Genomic DNA, 25782 nt, shown 5'->3' with positions numbered 1-25782 from the left:
TGCTGTGGAATACTTTTTAAAAAAAAATAAAAAAAAAATAGCATCAGCCTACATTTAATACTAAACTAAAAGAGGGCCCAATTCAAGAGGTGTCACAAGCTCGTCTTAAAGAGTAAGTAAAAGGGGCTCATCAAGGCTATTTTTCAACAAATATATATATATATATATATGTGCAGTCAATAATATTGAACTGACATGCATTATTATTGAGTGATTGTTGCTACGCAATGGAAGGCCGGAGAAAAGAGGGAAAATGAACATGTGTAGGCCGGAGAGAGAGTGTGTGAAGGGAGAAAAGAGGGAAAATGAACAGGAAGCTTTTTTCTTGGTTCTTGGAAGTTCGATATTCAAGGCCTATTGTTAGGGATAATGTCATAAACCCAACAAGTAGAATATTTGATTGAGATTGAGAGGGGGTGAAGTGATGGAGACATGATTCAAATTCAAGACCTCTACTATAATATTATGTTAAATCACCACTTATCCTAAGAGCTTAATCTGATAGGAAGATACACATTTAATCATTTATTACAAACTTCTTTTTAATTGAAATGGGAAGTAAATGAAAGAGACAGAGTTTAAACTCAGAATCTTTAAGTTTATAGAAAGAGATCAATTTAATCAGAAAATAATAACATGAACATCCAAAGCTCGGTAAGAACAATAGGAAGAATCACCACATCAAGAGAGAAGAAGCCATAGGTTTTGTATGATTACTCTCTTGGAACAAAGGAGAAGCAAGAACCTCAAGGTTCTCTAAGGGATTTTCGTGCTCGGCATCTCATTCTATATTATAAAAGAGGAAAGGGTAAAGCTGGAATTTTGTCAAAAAGGAAACCAAACTAGTTAAGTTCATAACAACAAACTTGAACCTAGAAAATAAAATACACCAACACACGCACATCCAAACTACCTCCTACCCAAACATAGCCCAACCCCATCGAATAGGGAATTTCAAAACAAACACTCAAAAACAATCAACCAAAACAGAAAACACAACATCTATACCATCCATTGTCTTCCAAAACACTCAACAGGATGCCCCCAATTTCCACAAAGCTTGACATTCATTGAGTTGTAGCTGAATTTCCCCTTTCACCTTCCATGATTCTTGAACCAATCTCCTAACAAATGGCTTGCAGAATTTGTTCTTCCGAATTCATCCAATTACAAAATTTAAGGTTATTTCGATGCTTCCATATATTGTACAAGGTACCTCCAAAAGCCAGCCAACTAGCAAAGAATGCACGCTATTCAACTTTTTGCCCTTCCAATTCTTTTCTTTGTCGTTCACAATCTCATCCCAACTAAATCTTATTGGGTTTACAAGCCATTTGAGTATTATTTCACTCCATAATCTTTTGCTCTACCCACATTCAAAAAATAAATGTTTCCTACGCTCAATGAAACACAATAATTAAGGACTTCACATCCCCTACCAAACCGGCCATTTCTTGCCTATTTTCATAGATAAGATATGCAAATCTACAATTGAATACCTTAAATTATATGTGAATTCTGCAAATCTAATAATAGGTTTATATATATATATATATATATATATATATATATATATATATATATATATAAAACATAAAAAAGAATAACACCACAAAATTCTATCTCGTGAGTGGCCAAATATAGTGCTAATATAATTGCCTCAGTAGGCTAAACCTAGGCGGCCAGGTTTCTTGTAGCCTTGTAGGAGTCTTTCATGTGTAACTAAAGAATACCAACCTTTATCCCTTCGAAAAAAAAGAAAAAAAAAAAAGAAGAATACCAACCTTTATAGGAAAACAATCGGCTCACGTGAATGAACAATAAAAGATAGTTGGGCTCCGTGACCTGATGGATTTTCAAGCCATATCAAACAAAAATTCACAAACATTTCTCCTACTTCTTTCAAAATACTTTTACTTACTCCATACTAGATTTCTTATTTAATATTCTGTCCTACATCAACCAAGAATCGATCGAGTATTTAGACTTTCTTTTTCTTTTTCAGACGTGAAAAATAAATCGCATCATCTTTTAACGTGGTGACAAGTTTTTGGGCCATCGATCAGATCCTTTCTAATTTGGAGATATTAGCCATATATAAACAAGAGACCTCTGAAAAAGTTTAAGCTCGTAGAAAAAGTAGATTTAACCATTTATATTATTTTCTAATATTTGCTCTCACATATGAAGCAGGTAAAATTTTCAACTAAAATAAAGAGTGAATGATTAAAAAAAAAAAGATTTGAACTCAGATCATTTAAATTATATTATGATACGGGCACACATACTTGGCATATATTGTTGTTGTCTTAGAAGCCCACCGTGGCTACACTTTCAGAACAAAACTACACAAGAAATATTCCATGCATTGTTCTGAGCAGATTCAATTGAAAGTTGTTTTGAAATTAATTTTACAAGGCAACCAACGTACCCATGAAGCATGCTGCAACTGTAATACTCTGGTCCGGGCCATATTAAAAAGTTGAATAACTCATATAAAGTGTGTGATTTATAAAAATGATTATTAGTATTAAATCTCATATTGCCTGGTTATTAGGTGAAATTGAGTTTTATAAGAGATTATAAAAAAACTCTAAATTGACTAATTATTTTAGGTTAATAGCGCAAATGTGACTATCGCTTTTCTCTGAATGATTGCAACAATAAACACATTGGCTGTCCTATTTGGCCACGAGAATGGCACATCCAAAGGTAGGAAGGTCTAATAGGTCATTTTTGGATTTGCCTTCACAAAAAATAAACCAGTCGATATCAAAACATTAACCAGACAACGACATGGATGGTGAAGACATTGAAAACATAGGGAAACACAGTACAGATAAAACTACCAATTGCAGGCCAGCCCAGTGTTAGCTAAGTCATAAAGACTGCATGTTTCTACCACTTTTTAGTCACTCACTTCTGATCTTCTTTCTTCTTCTTACCGGCCCTACCTTCAGACAATATATTCTATTACCATCATAACTTCTTTTATTTACACCTCTCTCTCTCTCTCTCTCTCTCTCTCTCTCTGTCTGATCAGCAATGAGCGTGAGAACAACCAAGAAGATGAGAGGCTTCATGTGCCAATCTCCGGCGGCAACTGCAGTGTGCATGGCAACCGATTCTCGCTCGGTGGTTGTGCCCAGAAGGTCATCGGAGAGAAGTAGTATTCTTATTGATAATAAACGCTTTGTGATCAACAATGCCAAGTACTCTAGGCTTGTTGATCGGCCTCCTAAGCTTGCTGTGGGTACGAAGAAGAGATCAGATTCTGCCCCATGCAAGAAAAGAGAACAAGATCCGGAGCATCAGCCAAACACCCTTCAGAAACCATCTTCAATAGCTTCGTCGGACAATGTCTTCCAGGTCAGCTTGAGGAGAATATCGTTACCTTTATATATATATACACACACAAATATAAATTTATGTTCTTCCAAATGTTACAAATTTACTAAAATTAAATGACAAAGTGAACTTGATCATTACAAAATGCTGTAAAACTGTTGAAGTTCACCAAAAAAGCAACTCATTGCAATGAGTTTAAACATTTGATCTAATGAACATATTACTCTTTTTATTCTTTATTTATTTATTTTTATTAAAAATATGTTGGCTAGCTTTGGATCAAAGGTTAAATGGCATACATCATTTGGATTTGATTTCTATTTTTTTTTCCCACATATTTGATTCACTGAGCAAGACTTATTAAATAGTAATTACAAGATTTGATCTGCTTGTTGACATAATATAACCTAACTTAGAGAACTTATAATAAGTCTAGCCTTGATTAATTCTTCATTTAGTTGTGACCATTGAATACGTATGTGGGGTTCATGAATTTAAATAATTTATGCTTTCCCCTTCTGTACTTTTGGGTATGTCAAAATTTAAAACAAAATGCTTAGCAATCATCCCCGGCCGTATTTCTCACTAATTGGTTAGCATTAAGTAAATCAAAGAAAATCAAAGAAAATCAACAAAAATATAAATCCCTTAAAATACGCTACGTATTTGAATTGGTATAATTGTATCAGGTAAACATGTTAATTAGATGAAAAAAAAAAATCAAATTATTATTGTGGTAGAGTAAAGTTAACCACAAGAAAGTACAAAAGTGAAAGTATACATTAATTTGGGGCAGTAGCTAGGTAAGATAAATTGAACATGCTGTAACGGTATCGTCAATAGTACTCGATATGAAACATTATTGTCCAGCCTTCTGGTAGAAGCAAGTGCATGCTGAGGTCAGCATTGCTGCATTTACCTTTTATCATTAATTAATTACTATGTGGTCAAAACTTAAGAAAATGGATTGTTTGACTAATTAATGGGATTGCAGTGGAACAGTACTGTAGCATGCACCATAATTTATTTTCTCCATCAGTTATGCATTTTAGTTAATTAAAAAACATAACATTTTTACTTTACGTATTACTATAATTTTGATATTATTTCTAATAGATTAGAAAAAATACAATATAAGTTATATATAATGGTTACCCAAAAGTAGTTAACTAATTAAAAAGCAAAATGAATACAAATTTTTCCTTTATATTTATGTAAAGTTACTGAGAGGTTAATATTTTTTTTTCTTAATTTTCAATATTAATTTACGAATTAATATGGTGGGATCAGCACATTTTGTGAATTTCCTTGCATGTCCCCATGTGCTTCTTTCTTCCTTTATGCATTATGTATATATATAGCAATGATAAAGTTAAAATTTGTTAAGACTATGAGATTTTGCTTTCCACATTGTAAGTTGCTGCAGGTTGTTGTGATGCGGGTATCCATTCACTGTCAAGGCTGTGCTGGCAAGGTTAAGAAGCATCTCTCCAAAATGGAAGGTTACAATATCGATAAATTAACCTTTTTTTTTTTTTCTTTTCTTTCTTTTTTTTTTTTTTTTTTTTTTTCACTCTCTTTCTCTCCTTTTTATACTTAACCTGCTTTTGTTTCAACCTAAAATGCTTTTAGCATTTGACACGTACAGAAAATTACAAAAAATTTTATATTTTTATTTAAAAATATTAAGAAAAATAATTTTTTTAAAAAAATAACTTAAAAAATTGTGGTCCGGCGGAGTTTTGACAATGTTCTGGCAGAGTTCTGGTGGTATTCCAATGGTGGCTAGTCCGGTGAGATGAAAAATAAAAACTCAAAACTCGAAAAATAGTTAACAGTTTTAAAAAAGAAAAAGCATCTTACAAAAATTAAAAATGGCTTTCTTTTCATTTTAGCAACAATTTTTCGTGTACCAAACACTGAAAAATAAGAAAATGATTTCCATAAAATATTTTGGGTCTAGTTTGCGAATTTTGGCTAAAACGCAACCTAATAATAATATCATTAGGCTACAATAATAATAATAATAGTAAAAAAAAAAAAAAGACACCTCCACCAAGCTTTTTTTTTTTAATCTTCATAAATAGTGGTTCAATATATGATTAATTTCTTAATTAAATTAGTAGTTAAATTAATTAAATTAACCTAGAAAAATCTTGTGTATATGAAGATACCAATTTATTCTTTTTCCCCCCTTAAACTGTTGCATATATATATATATATATCAGGTGTTACTTCATTCAGTATCGACGTAGAAACAAAGAGAGTGACTGTGATGGGACACGTTTCACCTGTGGTAGTCCTTGAGAGCGTTTCAAAGGTGAAGAAGGCAGAGTTTTGGCCCTGTTGAATGTGAATGATGCTTATTTACCTGAAATAAAGAAAAAAAAAAAAAATGGAAGCTAGGCTGCAGAAGTTGCACATGCAGTGCCAATTTGGATCTAAAATCTGTCTCTGCTATATTACATTTAGATATGGATGTGTTGAGTTTGGTGGTCCAAGTAGGCTAGAAAAAGGGAAAGGTTGGCAACAATCTGATCATGTGAGTTTTAATTGTATTGACAGTGACATGTGTTGGTTGGACGAAAAATGGGGAATCTCTAGTCTATTGTTATCCTAAAATGTTCCACTTAGCACTGGAAACACCACACACGCACACACATGTTTATGGTGTGAGAATGTTTAAATAATATATTTTAAAGAGCCTCGGAAGCAGAGAGTTCCACATATAAAGAAGGGAAAATTGACATTTATATGGCTAGCCCAACTCACATTAAGTTATTGCTTTAAAACAATCAATGTTTTGGTATATGCACTTGTGTGTATATTCTAGTACGGTACGAAGTACAGTACAGGCGCATGTGTATGGCAATGGGCTATAAGGTGCTAATGACGCCTTGATAGCGCACTTGGCACTACGATCTGGTGTTTTGATCAAGATCGTAGAGTACTTTTAGGTAGATATATCCAATTGTTGGATTTACGTGACCATTAGTAAAGTCAACTGAAAAGTTAAATTGAGTTTGATGTAACGGTTAAGATTAAGTAATCATTACTAACAATTATGATCTAATTGTTATAATTAAATATTCGTTAATTATAGTTTTAATCTAACGGTCAAAATTAAAATCTATAAATATCTGATGATCAAATTTTAATGAATGTTAAAATAGTAGTTACTTATTGTTAATTGCAGAATTACATGTCTTTTATTGAACAAACATTAAAATTGTTGTTTTAACACTAAAGCTAGAGTCCACGGTAGATGATTTTTCACACAGAAAAATCGCTCTTCTGGCTCTCTCAAAAACCTTTTGTAGTTTTCAAATTAGAGTCTCTCTCTCTCTCTCTAATAGAAAATCTAAGGGTGTTCTCGTTTGAGTTCATTTTGCGCAAAACGCAACCAGTAACTACATAGGATTTTTGCACTAGCTCCATTGTATTCTAGACAAATATTTATTATAACTGAGTGCATACAAATTCGTCAAAAATGGTGGGAACAAATAATTTATTAAGGACATCGACTCACTAGCACACCTTAAGAGCATTTCAGTTTTTGATTTATATTTTTGTTCTTACACGCACTAGTCACTAGACTCACTACTACACAGTCTACACTGACGAAAACTACTATCAACATTACAAAGTCCAAGCCTATTTATAAAGAAGTAGGCTGGTTGATAAAATGAATAATAAAATCTGTCAAACTAATTTACAACAGTAATGGGAAGATATTATCGTCTAATATGGTCAGAACTCAATGCATAAAGTGCAAGAGATTTTGACTATATCAGGAATGATATAAGCCTAGTGAGATGAGAAATCTCTAATATTTTAACATGTTTCCTCACAATTAAGAATTTAAGACAGTTGTAATGAAGCTAATTAACATCATTTTGGAAACAAGATCAAGAATGTTGGCAAAATTATTATTCTCCAAAGTCCAAGTGAGCCCAAAACCGAGTTCCAGGCCCAGTCGGTTTGACTGACCCAAGAAGGCCTGGTCGCATACGAAACTATAGCTGAGATTTGCGACGATCCTAGATTCTAGGAGGCCCGGGATCTGCAGAGCGTTATCTCCCTAAAGAGGTAACACTTTCAGAAGATTCGGGCCTTGGATAATCAGCATCCTATTGTAGAGGAGATCACAAACCCCAAAGAATCTGGAGAGAAGACCGCTAATCCTGAGAGATCCGGGGAGTAGATTACGGGCAGTTTACTCCATGAAGGGACTATGGATCTAGGGAAATCCGGGATCCTCTGAACAACATCAATGCCTCTGTGTGCATATAAATAGGCAGCTTCTCCCAGGTATCAAGGAGACTGAATTTTTCTTATTATTGTACGTGCTCTCAATGCTCCCAGATTGTCTATTTATTGAATTAGGAATCAAAGTGAGACCCCGTCGGCGTGCCTGACAATATTTAGTGTTTTGTAGATTACAAAGAAGGCTAATCAAAGGTTGACAGGTCATCGATCAGAAAACTGTACCAACAATTTGGCACCGTCTGTGGGAATATGATTTGATCGTTTCTTATATACAAAATATGCAATGGTGACTACAAGATTAGAGAACCACAAAAGACCCCAAAATAGTCGAGATAGGCGTGGAAGGAGTAGGAGCCGAGTATGATGCAGACATCAGGAAAACCCACTTCCGGGGATCTAAATCGTTGGAGAATTAGGCGGAGGAGGAAAGTCTAGCTCGGCTCGGAAGGCCTATGCGAGGCAAGGGGACTTTGAGATATACTTTGTATAGAAACCTCCAAAGTTGAGAAGGTGCGAGATCCTTGTGTTAGGGTTTTCAGATGATGATTATGCGGGAGTATCTCTCCCGAATACCGACACACTGGTGGTAACGTTGGCCATCGCCGACCACAAAATACATTGGATCTTGTTGGACACAGGGAGCTCAATTGATAATTTATACCAATCAGCCTTTGAGCTCATGAAGATAGATCGGGAAAGAATGATCCCGTTTAACTATCACTTAATGGGTTTTTTAGGTGAATAGGTGTTACCGGTCGATTCCATCGAACTCTTGGTCATAGCGGGAACATTCCTGAGACAGTGGACTGTGATGGTAAAGTTCCTGGTGGTGGACTGACCCTTAACCTACAATGCTGTAATTGGAAGGACATCATTGAATAAGTTGAAAGCCATAACTTCAACACCTCACTTGTGTATAAAGTTCTCGACCAATGAAGGAGTCGGAATGGTGAAGGGTGACCAAACAGCGGCCCGGTATTGTTACAACACAAGCCTCAAAGGTCTTCCCGAGCAGGCCAGCCTCGGGGAGAAGACTAAGGAAGATGGAAAATACCAACCACAGTTAGGGGAGCCGGTTAAAGACTTTAAGGAGTTTGAGGTCGAAGATCCAAGGAAGAAAGTGTGCGTGGGTTCACACTACCCCAAGAAATAAAAGAGAAATTAGTGGCAGTGGCATTTTTATGGCGGAATAGAGATGTGTTCGCATGGAGCAACGAAAATATATTGGGCATAGACCCCTTGGTAATAGTCCACAAATTGAATGTGGACCCGAACCATAAATTAGTGAAACAACGAAGGCGGGCTTTTGCCCCATAGCAAAGTCAAGCCATAGCTGACGAAGTAAAGAAGCTGCTACAAGCAGGATTTATAAGGGAAGTGGACTATCTCGAGTGGCTGGCTAATGTTGTGCTAGTCAAGAAGTCCAATGGCAAATGGAGGATGTGTGTCGACTTCACCGACTTGAACAAGGCCTGCCAAAAAGACAGTTTTCCACTACCTCGGATGGATTTCCTAATAGATTCCACATCTGGACACGAGCTCCTCAATTTCATGGATGCCTTCTCGGGATACAACCAGATACATATGGACGAGGTAGACCAGGAGAAGATATCCTTCATTATCGAACGAGGTTTGTATTGCTACAAGATGATGCTATTCGGCTTGAATAATGCCGGAGCCACATATCAGAGACTGGTCAACAAGATGTTTCGGGATTAAATCGGCCAAAACGTAGAAGTTTACATTGACCATATGTTGGTGAAAAGCACGCAAGTAACCGACCATATACCCGACCTAAGAGAGACTTTCAACACACTAAGGCGATATAAAATGAAACTGAATCTAGCTAAGTGTGTCTTTGGAGTATCATCCGGAAAATTCTTGGGATTCATGGTGTCCCAGAGAGGCATTGAAGCTAATCCTCAGAAAATCAAGGCGGTTTTGGAAATGCAACCGCCCAAGACAATAAAGGAGCTGCAGCAACTAACCGAGAGGATAGCTGCCCTGAACTGGTTTATCTTTGGGTCTATCGACAAGTGTCTTCCTTTCTTTAGAATTTTGAGAAAGGCATTTACTTGGAGCGACGAATGCGAGGAAGTCTTCAATAAATTGAAGGAGCACCTGATGAACCTGCCGCTTTAGAGCCGACCGACCGAAGGGGAAATACTTTATCTTTATTTGGTTGTATCTCCCTCGGCTGTAAGTTCGATGTTGGTTAGAGAAGACTTAGGAGTTTAGAAGCCAGTGTACTTCACCAACACAGCCCTACATGGAGCTGAGGAGAGGTATCTTGGCACGGAGGCTAAGACCACCTTTCCACTAGTTATCTTGGCACGGAGGCTAAGACCATATTTCCAAGCCCATGCTATATGGGTACTGACTGGTTATACCATGAAGAAAGTGTTGCAGAAGCCAGATCTCTAGGGAAGGCTTGTGAATTGGGCAGTTGAGCTCAGGCAGTTTGACATTGAGTTCAATCCCTAAACAACGATTAAAGGTTAGGTTCTGGCTAACGTTTTTGTAGACTTTTGCAATACTCCCAAGAGTGAGGAGCTCCCCAAAGAAGAAATGTGGTTAGTCTACATGGATGGATCCTCGACAAACCAAAGGAGTGGGGTCTACGTTACCCTCACTAGCCTAGAAGGTGAAAAGTTCTAGTATGCTATCAAGCTGGATTTTGCACCAAGTTGGATTTTGTCACCACAAACAATGAAGTGGAGTATGAAGCCATTCTGGCCAGACTGTCCATAGCTCAACAAATGGGAGAGATCCAGAGCGATTCTCAAGTGGTAGTGGGCCACATCCCCAAACAATTTGAAGCTCAAGGAGAAAGGATGGTGAAATACCTCAAAAAGATACGTGAATGTCAATCCCACTTTGACAAGGTCGTACTGACAAAAATCCCTCGACAGGACAATGCCTAAGCTGACACATTGTCCAAATTAGGATCTAGAACCGAGCAGGATATTGAGGCCTCAACACATGAGGTGATAATCTAGGCCGTCTTTCAATCACTCCAAGGCAAGATATGATGCAGGTTGACGAAGCTCCAACTAACCCCGACTGGGGCACCAAACTTGCAAAATGGATTGCTACCTGAAGACAAAACCCAGTTCCAAAAGTCAAATTACAGTATGCTCGGTACACAATGATCAGAGGAATCTTGTATCAAAGAGGATACACACAACCCCTACTCAAGTGTCTCCCGAACTCCAAAGCAGAGTATACTCTAAAAGAGATACATGAAGAAGTATGTGGCAATCACTAGGGGGTCGATGTTAGCTCACAAAGCAATGCAAACTAGCTATTATTGGTCTAAAATGAGTAAAGACTCGCCCGAATTGGTGAAGCATTGCGATAAATGCGAGAGATTTGTGAGGGGCTTGAAGAATCCGCCCGAGAAGCTAAGTTCTATCTCCTCGCCATGGTCATTTGCGAAATGGGGTGTTGACATTGTCGGACCAATGCTCTCGAAAAAGGGAAGCAGAAAGTTTCTGGTGGTTGCCATGGACTACTTCAATAAATGAGCAGAAGTAGAAGCACTGTCCACCATCACTACTGAGAATGTAACGAATTTCCTCTGAAAATCAATCATGTGCCGGTTTGGGATACCCCTCTTATTCGTTACCGACGATGGAAAACAATTTGACTGTGAACCATTTCGAAAATGTTGTTCCAAGCTTCATATCCGGTCCTCGGATAATCAACATCCTATTGCAGAGGAGATTACGAATCCCGAAGAATCCATAGAGAAGATCGCTAATCCCTAGAAATCCGGGGAGTAAATTACAGGCAATTTACTCCTTGAAGGGACTATGGATCCCTGGAAATCTGGGATCCCCCGAACAACATAAATGCCTCTGTGTGTTTATAAATAGGTGGCTTTCAATACTCCCAAATTATCTATTTACTGACTTAAGTATCGGAGTGAGATCTCGTTGGCACTTGCGACAAGTCTTACTGTTTTGCAGATTTGAAAGAAGGCAAATCAAAGGTCGACATGTCAGCAACCGGAAAACTGTACCAACAAAGAAGACTTCTAAATGGATTTCATTTAGTGAACAAGTTACAAGCTAATTAATAAAAGTAATTTAGCGTGAATGTAAACTTCCTTACTGAAGATGATGTCGAATAAAGTGATAATCAATTTTAATAATTTTGGAATGCTAGGTCATGAAAAATATTATTATGAGCAATTTGTATACAACTCTGATTGTCATAATAAAAAGGAGAACTAATAGTTTGAGAAGTATCCATATAATTTAGTAACCACCTCAACCAAAGAAGTTTAGAAGTGGTATTAGGAACGTTAGAATATATTCTGAAAAATAGAAATTTGACTTCTAAATAAAAAGCAAGTGTGTGTGTGTGCACAAGTGTCAACAAAAATTAGCACAGCGGAAAGTAAAAGACACAAGAATTTTTGTTGACGAAGTGGAAACTCAATTAAGAGAAAAACCACTCCGGGGCAGCCAAACCCAGGATATCCACTATTCAGAAGACAAAGCTAGATACAAAGCAGTAACACTCACATATCCCTGATGTAATGGTCGTACCTTGCTCTCTAACGTGTAACCCAACACGAACGCTTCCCAACCAGGTCACCTGTAAAGACCCAGAAATTTAATATGAAATTTAGTGATCTATAAATTGTGTTTATTAAATAGATGAGATTAATAATAGATTTTTAGTGATTATATTTATATAATTGAAAAGTAAAGGGTTTAAGGTAAGAGGTAAAATGTAGTTAGATTTAATGTGAAGGGCATTTCAGTAATTTTTCCCCTCTTTTTTCTCCCTTATCCTCTGCATCACCGAAAATCCTCTCCTTCTTCATTTTCTTTTCCTTCTTCCTTCTCTTTTCTTCTTCTTTCTTTCTTCTTCATTTCTTCTTCTTCGTCCTTCTACTCGAGCGACCCACAGAGAGAGATTGATAGCAGAGAGATGAGACGAGAGTGTGAGATCGAGAGATTGAGAGCAAAGAGATGAGACCGAGAGAAGCCGAGACCCGTGAACCTATGAGGTCGGTAGAACCCGATCGGTGCGCTGGGTCGTTGGAGGTCCGATTTTCTAGCAATTTTCGGTGGTTCTAGTGGATTTCCGATGAAGACCTATTGAACCACGAAGATCCGTAGCCCAGAACCCCTCGAACTCGTGACCCGTGACCCACTGAACCCGAGAGGAGACCCGGTTCTCCATGGGCTTTTTCCAGCGAGTTTTCCGGCGGTCCAGTGAGCTGATTTCCGGTGAGCCATCTTTTCATTCTCTTTGATTTTTGCTTGAATTCTCCTTTGATTTTTGTTGAGAAGAAAACCATATGGGTCTCGAAATTTTGGGGGTTTTCTTGGGAAGAACCAAATGAGTCCTTTGTAGGGTTAGCCGAACGAGTCTTTGGGTATGAAATTTTAGGGATCGACGAAATTCTAGTTTTAGTTGGTGTTTTAGTTCTTTAATTTCGTTAAATGATTGAGTTGTTTGGATTGAGAAATTCTGGAATTTCTTATTGGGTTGATTATTAATTGGGTTAATTGACTTGGTTTTGTGGGCTGGATATATGTATGTGGTTCTAGATGATTTTGGGTTGATTTTCGGAAGGATTTTGGTTGGAGTTCTAGATAGGTTTTCATGGGTTGGTGATTGATGTTTACGGATGGCCAAATTGGGGTCACAATAGTGTATAACCATGATGTTTTGGCTCCTTGATTTCTGTTGAGTATTGGTGATTTTTATTAGATGATGGACTAATATGTGCTCCATGATATGCTTATGATGTTAAATATTTTAGGTTTTGATGAAGTTGAATTAATTAGGGATGTGTTGTTAATTAATGGTTAAATTCCTCCTTATGGTGTTATAGGTATGTTGACTAAGAGAATATTGGCTTTATGTTAGACTGGAAATTATAAAGTATAAATCATAAGTGACTATTTGATAAGTTAAACGATTAAGAATAATCTTCATTTTAGAATCTAGTTGGATGGGTAGTTATGGTAAATGGTTGGATTCTTTGCAACGGATTATTTGGATATTCATCTAAGTTTTGATTCTTTGGCTTAAGCGTTCACTTGGAGCCTTGGAGTATGGTTATGGCTCTATAATCTATTCCCTTAAGTATTTATATAACAAATAATAAATAGTTGAAGATGGAGATGTGAAGGGATTTGTAATTTAATCCAATTAAGTCTTAAACCTAATTACTTGGATAGTTAGAACTAATATGAGTAAAAGCATTAAGTGTAACGGTTAAGACTAGAAGAACAAGAGTTGTAAAATATCTTAATAATTTTAAGTCAATAAGTGTATATATATATGTAAGTGATGGAAATACATAAATAGGCTTCAAATTCATCTATTAGTGTAAGTAGATAATTAATGCGTTTATTTATATATTATAAAATACCTAAGTGCGTTATGAAGTGGTGCTTAGCTCAGTAAGCCTTCTATACATATATGTGTACATAAATATATGTATATGGGCCGAATAGACTTAGCTAGCTCAAATGGATAAACTAACTATAAGACTTAATAGTTAATAATGATAACGGGGCAGCTTGGTACCTAATTCACCTATTCGTGTGCATATAGCACTTAAGTGTATCATTGGATTATGTTTAAGTGTTATATATGTATATGTATATACATATGCATGTACACATGTTAAATATATATTGTTAACTTAGTAAATAAGCAACAAACCATTAATGGATTCACAATGATAATGTGATGTAATAATAATATGTAGGCAAATAAATTAGTAAATGCATCTCTTAATTAATAAGCAAAATGTAACAATAACCTATAACCAACGATTAACCTAATAATAGTTTAGGATACCTAGCTAGCTTTAGAAGCGAGTGATGTGACGTGTGAGCAAGCGGGTAGTTTCTGTGTCATAGAGTTTAGGTTCAATAGCATAGTTTAATGCTACCAATGTTTGCAGGATCGTGTTCGAATTGGAGACTTTAATTGATTCTCTAATGTAGAATCCAAGTGACTAGAGTCCAAGGGAGGGTTCGAGTTGGAGTCCAATGCAGCCAAGGTGGGTATTCTACTCACTGAGAAAGTATATATTTTTATATGTATTGGATTGATAAAAATATATATATTATTTATGAAACCAAACCAACCATATGATGAAATGTATGTTTGAGAAAATTTGATTAGTTTCGATTATGTTTAAATTATATCAATGATGTTTAAGAAATAGTGCAAGAGTGAAAAGTATTGAATTAATTTAAAGTGTTAAGTTCTGCGGTTGGGATTTGAATTATGCAAATTGTTGGGAACATGTCATGTTGAAACTGTTTATGTTTTAAGAAACTATGTTTTGAGTTTAAGAACATGTCATGTTGAAATTAGTTATGTTTTATGAAGAAATTATGTTTTGAATGATTTCAAAGTGTTAGATAAAATGTTGGATTTGTTTAGTTTTAAGAGGACGTGATTTAGCAATTGCATGATTTCAGCGTGATACAGTAGTGAAATATATACTGGTCAAGCACAGGACATTGAGCATGTAGTATAGAGCATGCATACCAGCAGTATTAGTATATCAGCAGCATAACAGTATCAGTAGCATATCAGTATCAGCAGTATCAGCAGTATATCAGTATCAACAGTATAACAGTATCAACAGCATATCAGTATCAGCAGCATTATAAGCCCCAGTTCATTCATATCATGTATAACATTGTTTTATGAGTGATGTTTTTTATGCTATTAGTAGTTTTGCTAGACGTATTGGTATGCATAAGAGTCTTCATGAAAAATATCTTATGTATATTTCTATCGGATGGTCACATGTGTTAATAGCATACATTGAACTTGAAAGTACATGGATACATGACTGCCCACGCGCGAGTAATGTCATGTCTATGAGTAAGAAGGTTGACTGTTATTGTTCTTCAGGAAAGACATGTTAGCATGATTGAGTTTAACTCTAGTGCTCTCTTGATCTATTGACGTTCAAGGCATGAAGTTGAAATACGTTTAGAGATGGTGTTGCGAGTGTTTTGTTGAAGGATGTTATCCTAGTATGGAAGAGTAAGATGCCATGTTCTTTGCTTAAGACCTATGTGTATACATGATATCTGTGATGGAGTGATTGTGTGCACGTATGTCTGAGCGATCGATGAAAAGTATTATTATAGAGGGGTCTATATGTAGAAACTTCCAAGGAGGGATGACTGGAATTTCTACATATGTTCACAGCTATATAGTATGTTTTAAATGTTTTTTTGGATAGTCGGTGTTTGCTACATTAGCTATTGGTAAATTGTGGCTAATATAGTGCTCGCATGACTAAAAATAAAATAGAGGTTGGTTCTTTGTGAAAACTCAGTTAGTCTTATACCACTGAGGTCTTAGTGTGTTTCATGCTAAGGCGGTGAACTCATTCTTTCACCTATGCGGATGTGGATACCACCGCAACCGTGTAGATGATGTTTCTTTGGCTGCAGGTACTTCGGTATAGTTGATGGGTTTGTAGCAGTGTACTTGAAATATTATGACTGAAGCTCGCTGCGATAGTTGTAACTGTCAGACCATGGGTTGTCCACTATTTTATAGGTTTGGTATGGCTTGTGACGTTTATGTACTTATTCTTTGTAAGCCATTATTGTTATGTAGATATTGTGTTAATAAGATTCAAACAGATAGATGTTAAATAGCTCTTTGTTGTAATTAAATTTTAAATAGTGATCCCACCGTGTTTCTTGTATAAAATTAACATCGAAATTTCATTTCTGATAGATGTATAAGTTGTAATTTCCGCTATTCAGGTTTATGTTTTCCGCTGCATAAATAGATATATGTTATACTCTGATTATCAGGTACATGTTATGGGACATGTGCCATATGTTAGCTTTGCGACATATCGTCGTGCCACTGTGAGGACTCATTTTACGTTTTGTATATAAAAAAAAAAAAAAACGGGTCGTCATATCACCTACCTGAAGAGGTCTTCAATGGAATCCTTTACCTTAGGACCGACCCCTAAGATAAACTTCAGTTTACAGCACAGCAACAACACACTTGAAAAGGCTTCAGAGGAATTATCACGTCTCTGAGCAGTAGAGAATTCACCACTGAATTCTATGTTGAAAGCATGCCTCAAGCCTCTTATTTATAGGCTTAGGAAACCCAAAAACGCTTCCAAAAAGGAGTCTGAAACACGCGCGTCTGGACGGGAGCCAGGGCCGTCCTGATGGGCCAAGTTTTTTTTGTCCGGAAAGTAATTCTAGAATTTTCTGCAGGGCAGTCCGGACGGGTAAATCTTTCCGTCCGGATGGTCAGTTGATTGCATTTTTTGTCAGCTTTCCAACGACGCCGATTTCGTCCCAGTCCGATATTTGAATAAAAAGTTATGTCCAAAATACCGTAGGGTGTCCAGACGGCTTGACCGAGCGTCCGGACGGTCAACTGCAACCGCCTTTCCAAAGTAGCACTGAAAGCTCCCATAACAAGGCCACGTCCGGACGGTATTGCCCTAGCATCTGGACGGTTGCACTTTGGCTGCACGGAATTACCATAATAAGGCTTTGGAGCGTCCGGACCATGAAGGGAGATGTCCGGACGGTTGAACTAGTGCACACAATTTTCATATATGAAGCTTGATCGTCCGGACCATGAAGATTGCCTTCCGGACGGTTGAACTTTGTATGCACGTCTTGCCTTATAGAAAACATTGTCCGGACGGGATCACACATCGTCCGGACGGTAGCAGCCGTCTTCCTATAAATGTGTCTTGAGAAAAAACCCTAATACTTGTCAAACACTGAATGGCGTCCGGACGGTATAGCCACGTTGTCTGGACGGATGCACTGAAACACTGTGATCTTCTCAAACTTTGAAGAGCGTCCGGACGATTTGCCATTATGTCCGGACGGATGCAATCTTGAACTGTTCGAAGCTTCTAGACACTGATGAGCATCCGGACGGAAAGTTCTCGTCGTCCAGATGGATGATGCTTTGACAAATGAGCTTCCGGACGGAATTCCACGTCGTCTGGACGGCTGACAGGGAACCGAAATAAATCCTTGAAAAATTCACAGAATCTTCTCGAAGAACATAGCTGAAGAGTAGACTCTGGATAAAGCAGCATCCCTGTGAAAGCAACAACATTACATAAAAGTGATTTTGTCCAACAGAATGCAACCAACACAAAAACTAAGAAACTCCCCATTTGGCCATTCTGGGACAAAAATCACTTGACCGGTTAAAAATACAATCCCTGTCTAAATCAAAAAATTACTCCCCCTTTTTGTCACAAAGGGACAAAGGGTAAAACAGAGTAATGGGAAAAACCACACAACAATTACTCCCCCTTAATGTCTCAAAAGTACAAGGGTAAACAGAGTAATAATATCCATAGACAAAAACGTTCTAAAATCCAAAACAATAGGACACTAGAAAAAAGTCTGCAAGTGGCTCAAAAGAGAGGAACAGAAATCCTCCAAGTATCAAATCCCAAGACCTTTGGAAATTGAACATCTGACTTCAACAATAGTCAGTTTTCCAAAGGATGCATCTGTTAAACATTGTGCTGGGTGCCGCTGGATGTCATATTCCTGAATCAAAACCAACCAGAAATACTTTCAAAAATACCATTAGATCCTGTTAGTTCCAAAAATATTGTGTTACTTAATACGGCTGTCAAATGGATGCCAAAGAGAAATATAAGCAATGTAGCTATTCATAAGGCATAAAAGATCAGCCCAACACACAGATAGAAAAGGATTTTCATGTACAATATCTCAAGAAAATATCCCAACAAATATTCCAATATTCTAAAAGTACAAAGACTTAAAAGAATAACGGAAGACACAATGAAGATCATGGGATGAGAAGAGATGTGCACAGAATGCCAAAATCTCGGGAGAAATCCACGAGAAAAACACACAACATGCCATGATAAATCAATAAAAATGCAAAGATGTGTGTATGGCAGAAAAAGAGACGCAAGTCTTAAACCTGTAAAGATCCTATCCGGATGTGTCACTTAACCATCCGAATGGCAACTGCTAGGTCAGCATATGGCAAGATTGCGCTTGTCCGGACTTAATAATAGGTCCGTCCGAACGTTTCACACTGAAAAACGGAAGACTGAAGAAAAATTTACAGAATTTAATTTTTCTCAAATCAATTTCAGAACACGCATGTATAATCCACTGATAACACAATCAGAGAGCATCTCAAAACTAAGCAGAGATATAAAAGAGAGTTGAGATTTTAATTAGCACGAATATTTTCCTGGACATAGAAAATTCAAATAGACAACTCAACTCATGCAATGCGTGTGTGTGTGTGAAGACTTAACCCACAAGGTATGACTATCACAGATATGACAAAGAGCAACCAAATTTTCTAGACAAGAGAGAAAATCTGTGACAGATTAGCCAAAAGTCAAACCTTATAACTTACTAGGGCCTAGCTACCCTCATCTGATACACTCCCCCTGAGTTGTAGCACCTAATTGATTTACTTGTACCATGAAGGACAAAGTAAATGTTTTACTTGCACGTAGAGGGCAAGGCATATAGCAAATTCAGCACATAAGCAGTGAATATACAATTTAAAGTGCATAATTCATATGATTTACTGCTTGATTCTTATGGTGCTGCAATCTAGAGGGAATGCCAGAATTTTTAGGTTCTATGTTCAACTAGCATGTGGTCAATTTGGCCATCTTATCAAAAACATCTTCTCTTATCAAAAAATTCTTAGAAACACAAAGTCAGAGAAGGAAAGATGTACCTTTAGGGGAGTCATGGATAGTGCACATTTTTCATCGCAAGGGAAAAGAAGCTATCCAATTTTTTCATATACAGGAAAACACTTGGCAAATTATAGTCAGAAACTCTTAATTTTATCTAAGCAAAGTAAATTAATACCCAAAGAATTGAGATATCAGGAGAAAATACATGCAATTATTTGATATGCCAAGAAAAAAATATCCTGCAAATTCTCCCCAATTTTTTTTTAAAAAAAAAATTAAAAAAAAATGCAATATGGAAATGACATCATATGCAAGCCAAGATCAAACCTGATGATGCTAATACAGAAAAACAATCGCTCGACCTGCTTTTTCTGTCTTCCCCAACAAGCACCTGCAATGTTCTCTCAAGAGAATAAAGGGCACAACAAACTGGTTCCTAGATTGCATAGTAAGCACACAAATATAACAAGTAAAGTGCAAGCAATCAAACCTGATGCCTTAGGATTAGGAACCGAATCCTAGGCATGAACACCTTCTCCTGCTAGGTGCGTTCATTCCCCCTCATGGGGTGAATGGTCTCATCCTTCTTGACCCATACCTGCTTAACCCGTGGAGATGGTTTGCGGGTCATGTCCATATTGGCCATACTCTTTAGCATATCTTGCATCAAGCTCAGCAACCATTCATAGCCATGGTTGCTAGTGGGCTTCTGCGGCTTCCTCTTGTAGCGCCTTGGTTTGTTCTTCTTTGATTTGCCACTCTGATAGGCAGGAACAAACTGCTGCTGATGTCGTGAAGCTTAAAGTGCAGTAGGAGGTAGAGTGCCTGATGTAGCTCTTGTTGGCAGCTTCCTCTGAGCCTTCAACTTCTGGAGCTGTGGACATTTGGATCGGATGTGACCGGTGATGCCGCAGTTATGACAGTTGGGCAAGCTTCTTTTGTTTGAATGCTTCTTGACATTCTCTGCAAAATTATGGTTAGCATTCTTACAAATAACATTGCTCTTACCTTTTATATGTCTCCTATGTGGAGGGACATATTTTGCTGAGGAAGAATCTTCAACTTCACTTTTCCTCATAGCATCCTGCTTAATCTAAGGCCTGTGGGATTTCAACAAATAACAATTTGGCCTAATATGACCAGTTTTTCCACAATTATGACAAGTAGGAACAAACTTACCTCGTATTCCTGATTCCTTGGACTCTGGCATCACATGATTAGTTAAGCAAGAATTATCTAAACAAGCTGTATCTTCTATCACGGGCATAATATCTAACTCAGAATCAGAAGCATGTGAAGTAGAAGTACTTAAATCATCAATAGTTAAATCAAGCTTGTTAGAAACATCTGAGTGAATACAAAGCATACTCTTCAAATTATCACTAGAAAAGTTTGCCAATTTATTCTCAAGTGTATCAATAATATTAAGCAACATGGTATTCTCAGATTTCAAAGAGTCAATCAAAGCATGTGATTCAGATAACTGATCAATCAAAGACTCTTTTTCTTGCTTCACCTTTTTGAGCTCTTTTGAAGAAACAATTTTATCAATTTTAGCAAAAACTTTAGAGAGCTCAATATCATGATTTTCTTCAGATAACTGAGAGAAATCCATAATAAAAGGTGTAATCAAAAAATAGAAGTCACAAAGAGATGAGGATCACACTCAGGAAATAAATCCTTACAACAGAGTGTGCCTGCTCTAATACCAATTGAAAAATAGAAATTTGACTTCTAAATAAAAAGCAAGTGTGTGTGTGCACAAGTGTCAACAAAAAGTAGCATAGCGGAAAGTAAAAGACACAAGAATTTTTGTTGACGAAGTGGAAACTCAATTAAGAGAAAAACTACTCCGAGGCAGCCAAACCCAGGATATCCACTATTCAGAAGACAAAGCTAGATACAAAGCAGTAACACTCACATACCCCTGATGTAGTGGTCGTACCTTGCTCTCTAACGTGTAACCCAACACGAACGCTTCCCAACCAGGTCACCTACCTGAAGGGGTCTTCAATGGAATCCTTTACCTTAGGGCCGACCCCTAAGATAGACTTCAGTTTACAGCACAGCAACAACACACTTGAAAAGGCTTCAGAGGAAATATCACGTCTCTGAGCAGTAGAGAATTCACCACCGAATTCTATGTTGAAAGCATGCCTCAAGCCTCTTATTTATAGGCTTAGGAAACCCAAAAACGCGTCCAAAACGGAGTCTGAAACACGCGCGTCCAGACGGGCCAAGTTTTTCTTGTCCGGAAAGTAATTCTGGAATTTTTTGCAAGGCCGTCCGGACGGGCAAATCTTTCCATCCGAACGGGGTCCATTCAGAAGCTTCTTGTGGCCGTCTGGCCAATTAGTTGACAGCATTTTTTGTCAGCTTTTCAACGATGCTGAATTCATCCCAATCCGATATTGAGTAAAAAGTTATGTCCAAAATACCGTAGGGTGTCTGGACGGCTTGACTGAGCATCCGGACGGTCAACTGCAACCGCCTCCGCCTTTCCAAAGTAGCACTGAAAGCTTCCATAACAAGGCCACGTCCGGACGGTTGCACTTTGGCTGCACAGAATTACCATAACAAGGCTTTGGAGCGTCCGGACCATGAAGGGAGATGTCCGGACGGTTGAACTGGTGCACGCAATTTCCATATATGAAGCTTGATCGTCCAAACCATGGAGATTGCCGTCCGAACGGTTATACTTTGTATGCACGTCTTGCTTTATAGAAAACATCATCCGGACGGGATCACACATCGTCCGGACGGTAGCAGCCGTCTTCCCATAAATGTGCCTTAAGAAAAAACCCTAATACTTGTCAAACACTGAATGGCGTCCGGACGGTATAGCCACGTTGTCCGGACGGATGCACTGAAACACTGGGATCTTCTCGAACTCTGTCTGGACGATTTACCATTACGTCCGGAAGGATGTAATCTTGAACTGTTCGAAGCTTCTAGACATTGATGAGCGTCCGGACGGAAAGTTCTCGTCATCCGGACGGATGATGCTTTGATAGATGAGCGTCCGGACGGAATTCCACGTCGTCCGTACGGCTAACAGGGAACCGAAATAAATCCTTGAAACTTCACAGAATCTTCTCGAAGAACATAGCTGAAGAGTAGACTCTGGATAAAGCAGCATCCCTGTGAAAGCAGCAACATTACATAAAAGTGATTTTGTCCAACAGAATGCAGCCAACACAAAAACTAACATATTATAATTATATTCTGAATATAATATTATTGATTTATATTTTCTAGTCTAGGTCGATTTGTGTTTCCTTGTATAATTCGACTTAGGTTTACTTGTATAGGTCGACTTATTCAACTATAAATAGGGACCTATGTGTTGTAAACAATTAAATTATTGAACACTATGTAGCCCTTTGGGCTTTACCTTATGGATGTAGGTCATAGACCGAACCACGTAAATTCTGTCTCTTTTCTCTCTCTTGCTTCCGCTTTTATTCTATTTTAGATTTATACACAAATCTTAACATGATATCAAAGCCATCTTTTCCTAGCCTAAATAGTTTAGTCATGCTTCCATCCGCTGCCAAGAGTTTCTGCCTTTGAAACTCCACATCTCCAAAGTCGTCCAATCATCTTGGTACCCGTGCCAATCAATAGATGTGAAGCAGACGGTTCCATCACCATGGAGATCACTGCCATAATAATCTTCACGTGCTTCGACGCACCACCGAAAAATTATGCACATTCAACTACGCACCGCTATGGTCATACGATCACCTCAATAGTCATGCCATCAGACAAATTTGTTGCCGATCGTCCCAGATGCCAGTTTCACAGCCATCTAAGCCTCAACGCCCTCTAACGAATTGTAGGTAGTTTTTGATAACCGTCTAAGGAAGAAAACCCTGGGTCCAAGATTGAAAACTGCCCATCTATTGGACCGCCGCAACCACGCGGCCCGTGGAGTTGCCATGCGCTTCCATGCACCTTCTCTACTGACTGCTCGTGTCTCTCACGTGCCAAGGTTGACCTGTCCAGCTTCTGTAAGTCACACCAGTAATAAGAAAGAAAGCATGCATGACATAGTTTTATGTGATGTTTTAAGTTGTTTTCATGACTAGATGTATCTGTATGCCTATGAGTTTGAATGCGACAGAACATATGTATACAGTTATAACTAGATTTCATTGATGATTTAAATGAGTTTTTATGCTAGACGTATCGATATAGTTATGAGTTTCAATGGAACAGAGCATATGTATATGGCTACGGCTAGAGTGCACATGTTTAAGAAATATGAGTGTTTACATTATCATCTATGGAATGTTTTAAAGGGAATGATTTTATAAATGGTAGCTAGTATTGTAAACGGATGATGAAAGAAAGAAACATTGGTTCAAAGTGAAAACTTAGTGAGTTTTATAATACTGAATTGGTGAACTCCTAGTTTCACCTATGCAGACGTGGCTAATACTATGATCATGTAGATGTTGTTCCTTTGGCTACAAGTATTGCGGATGTTGATGATAACCCAATAGCCTTGTATTTGGGGTACTATAATTGAAGTACTTTACGACGGTTATATGTCACAGAATCGATGGTAGTCCATATTTTGTAGGCTTTTGTTTTTGTCTTGTGTCGTTTGTGACACATATTCTTTTGTAAAGCCATTATTTTGAATAAGTAATTAACATTATGATTTAAGCCTTAAACAGATAGATGATGTAATGGCTCTTTTGTTGTAATTAACATTTGATGGTTTTATAAGATTTATGTTTTCTGCTGCATAGATATCATACTCTGATATACTATGTATATATTATGGGACGTGTACTATGTGTTGGCTTTTTGACTAATCGTCATACCACCACGCGATTCATTTTGAAAAAAAAAAAATGGGTCGTCGCATAAATACACCTCGCTGCATCATTGTAGAGAAAATGTTTATTCCATAATGGTAAAAATACGAAATGAACTAAATGATAGAATTAGAAACAGATGATCAATTTGACAATGACCTAAATCATAACATCTAATACAATAATTAAGTTGACACGGATCATAAGGTGGAATTTCAGTTTTTGTATGTACGTGTATTTTGCTCTTAAGAATGCGTCAAACTCTACGTACGTTACTGTTACATACCACATATGTGAGGGATGGACGAGAAGAAGAGTCCTACCAGCAACAAGCAATAAACAAGCAGCCGTGATAGGAGTAATTGTAAGAGTTTATCTATTAGAGTTTGTATGTAGAGAATAAAGAATATTGTGTATCCTAGGTGTTAGTATGTAATTAGTAGAAGTCCGTAAGAGTTACCTTTTTATCCTTGTTATGGGTATCTATGTAGATATCATCAATTATGTTTATCTTTTGGTTTTGTAAAGCTATATATAGTTGTTGCTTGATTAATACAAATATCAAAGAAGTTAATTATTCAACTCTAATACTTGTTTTAGGAGGTTTAAGGTTCCTCCAACTACCCTAGAATATTGTTTTGTTATGTTTCCATCCACTACAAAAAAAAAAAAAAAACCAAGGTTTAGAGTTGCTTGAATAGTATCATTTATGGCAAAATGACGCTAAACATTGGGTCTGGATTCAGGAGTAGCGTTGTTTACTATTCAAACGACACTACTTAGAGGTGCTTGATTGTTCAAATGACTAACAAATTAGAGATTGGACGCATTTATAGTTCAAACACCTCTAAATTATAAATTAAAAAAAAATAAAAAATTAGGATCCTCTTCCTCCTCCACGTTCTTCTTCGTGGCTTTTCGATCTCTTCTCTTGCCCGTTCTTCTTCTTCTGCTTCTTCTCATCTCCTACAATGTTGCAGGAGAGTTAACTCTCTCTCTCTCTCTCTCTCTCTCTCAAACACTTAAGCAAAATATATAACTAAATTTTTTTTCACAAAAATTAGTGTCATTTGGAAAGCAAACGACACCAAATTTAAATTTAGTGTTATTTACTGTTCAAGCAGCATTAAATTAAATGAAACTAAATCTTTTTTTTTTTTTTTTCGTAGTGGTCCCACGTTACATAGGCACATTACAATTACATAAAATAATAAGTTCTCTTAGTCTCATGTGGTTGTGTTTTCTTTGAATTCTTTCGTGGATGTCAATTTGTCAACCAATAAGCCTTGGCGGGGAACAACGCAGTTTAAAAGGAATTGACGGCAGAGTATTTCTCTGCCCACAAAACTTTATGCACGAGGCTTCGACAAATGTCTTTGTACTAATCTCCTCTCTTTGTTTTCTTAATTTCCCTTATCCCACAGCAAGACGGTGCTCCTCACGGAAAACCATATATGCATGCTGCTTAGATGATGAGTAGGGATTTATTATAAACGCAACCCTTCTCTCTTTTCTCTTTTAAAATCTTTGCCAAGACTGCAAGAGGTGATCAGTACTGCTGCAGCAACACCTCGATCAGGTAACCAACGTGATTTGGAAGCAATAAGGTTCTTTGTTAAT

At 37.3% G+C, this 25782-nt stretch overlaps 1 protein-coding gene across 2 annotated transcripts; it reads left to right on the top strand.

Moving 5' to 3' along the window:
- The first annotated feature begins 2907 nt into the window (after positions 1-2907).
- LOC133882757 (protein SODIUM POTASSIUM ROOT DEFECTIVE 1-like) lies at positions 2908-6006 on the top strand. 2 transcript variants are annotated; one of them, XM_062321971.1, is made up of 3 exons: positions 2908-3369; positions 4766-4850; positions 5577-6006. In XM_062321971.1, the coding sequence occupies exons 1-3, from the start codon at positions 3046-3048 to the stop codon at positions 5696-5698; spliced, it is 531 nt and encodes a 176-aa protein (XP_062177955.1). In that variant the 5' UTR covers positions 2908-3045; the 3' UTR covers positions 5699-6006. The 2 variants fall into 2 exon arrangements, with proteins under 2 accessions (XP_062177955.1, XP_062177956.1); XM_062321972.1 differs by having other exon boundaries at positions 2915-3369; positions 4775-4850.
- The last annotated feature ends 19776 nt before the right edge of the window (positions 6007-25782 follow it).

The sequence above is a fragment of the Alnus glutinosa genome, chromosome 11 (genome assembly GCF_958979055.1).
Source record: "Alnus glutinosa chromosome 11, dhAlnGlut1.1, whole genome shotgun sequence".
NCBI classification, from domain to species: Eukaryota; Viridiplantae; Streptophyta; class Magnoliopsida; order Fagales; family Betulaceae; genus Alnus; species Alnus glutinosa.
This window is presented reverse-complemented; position numbering and strand designations above follow the sequence as displayed.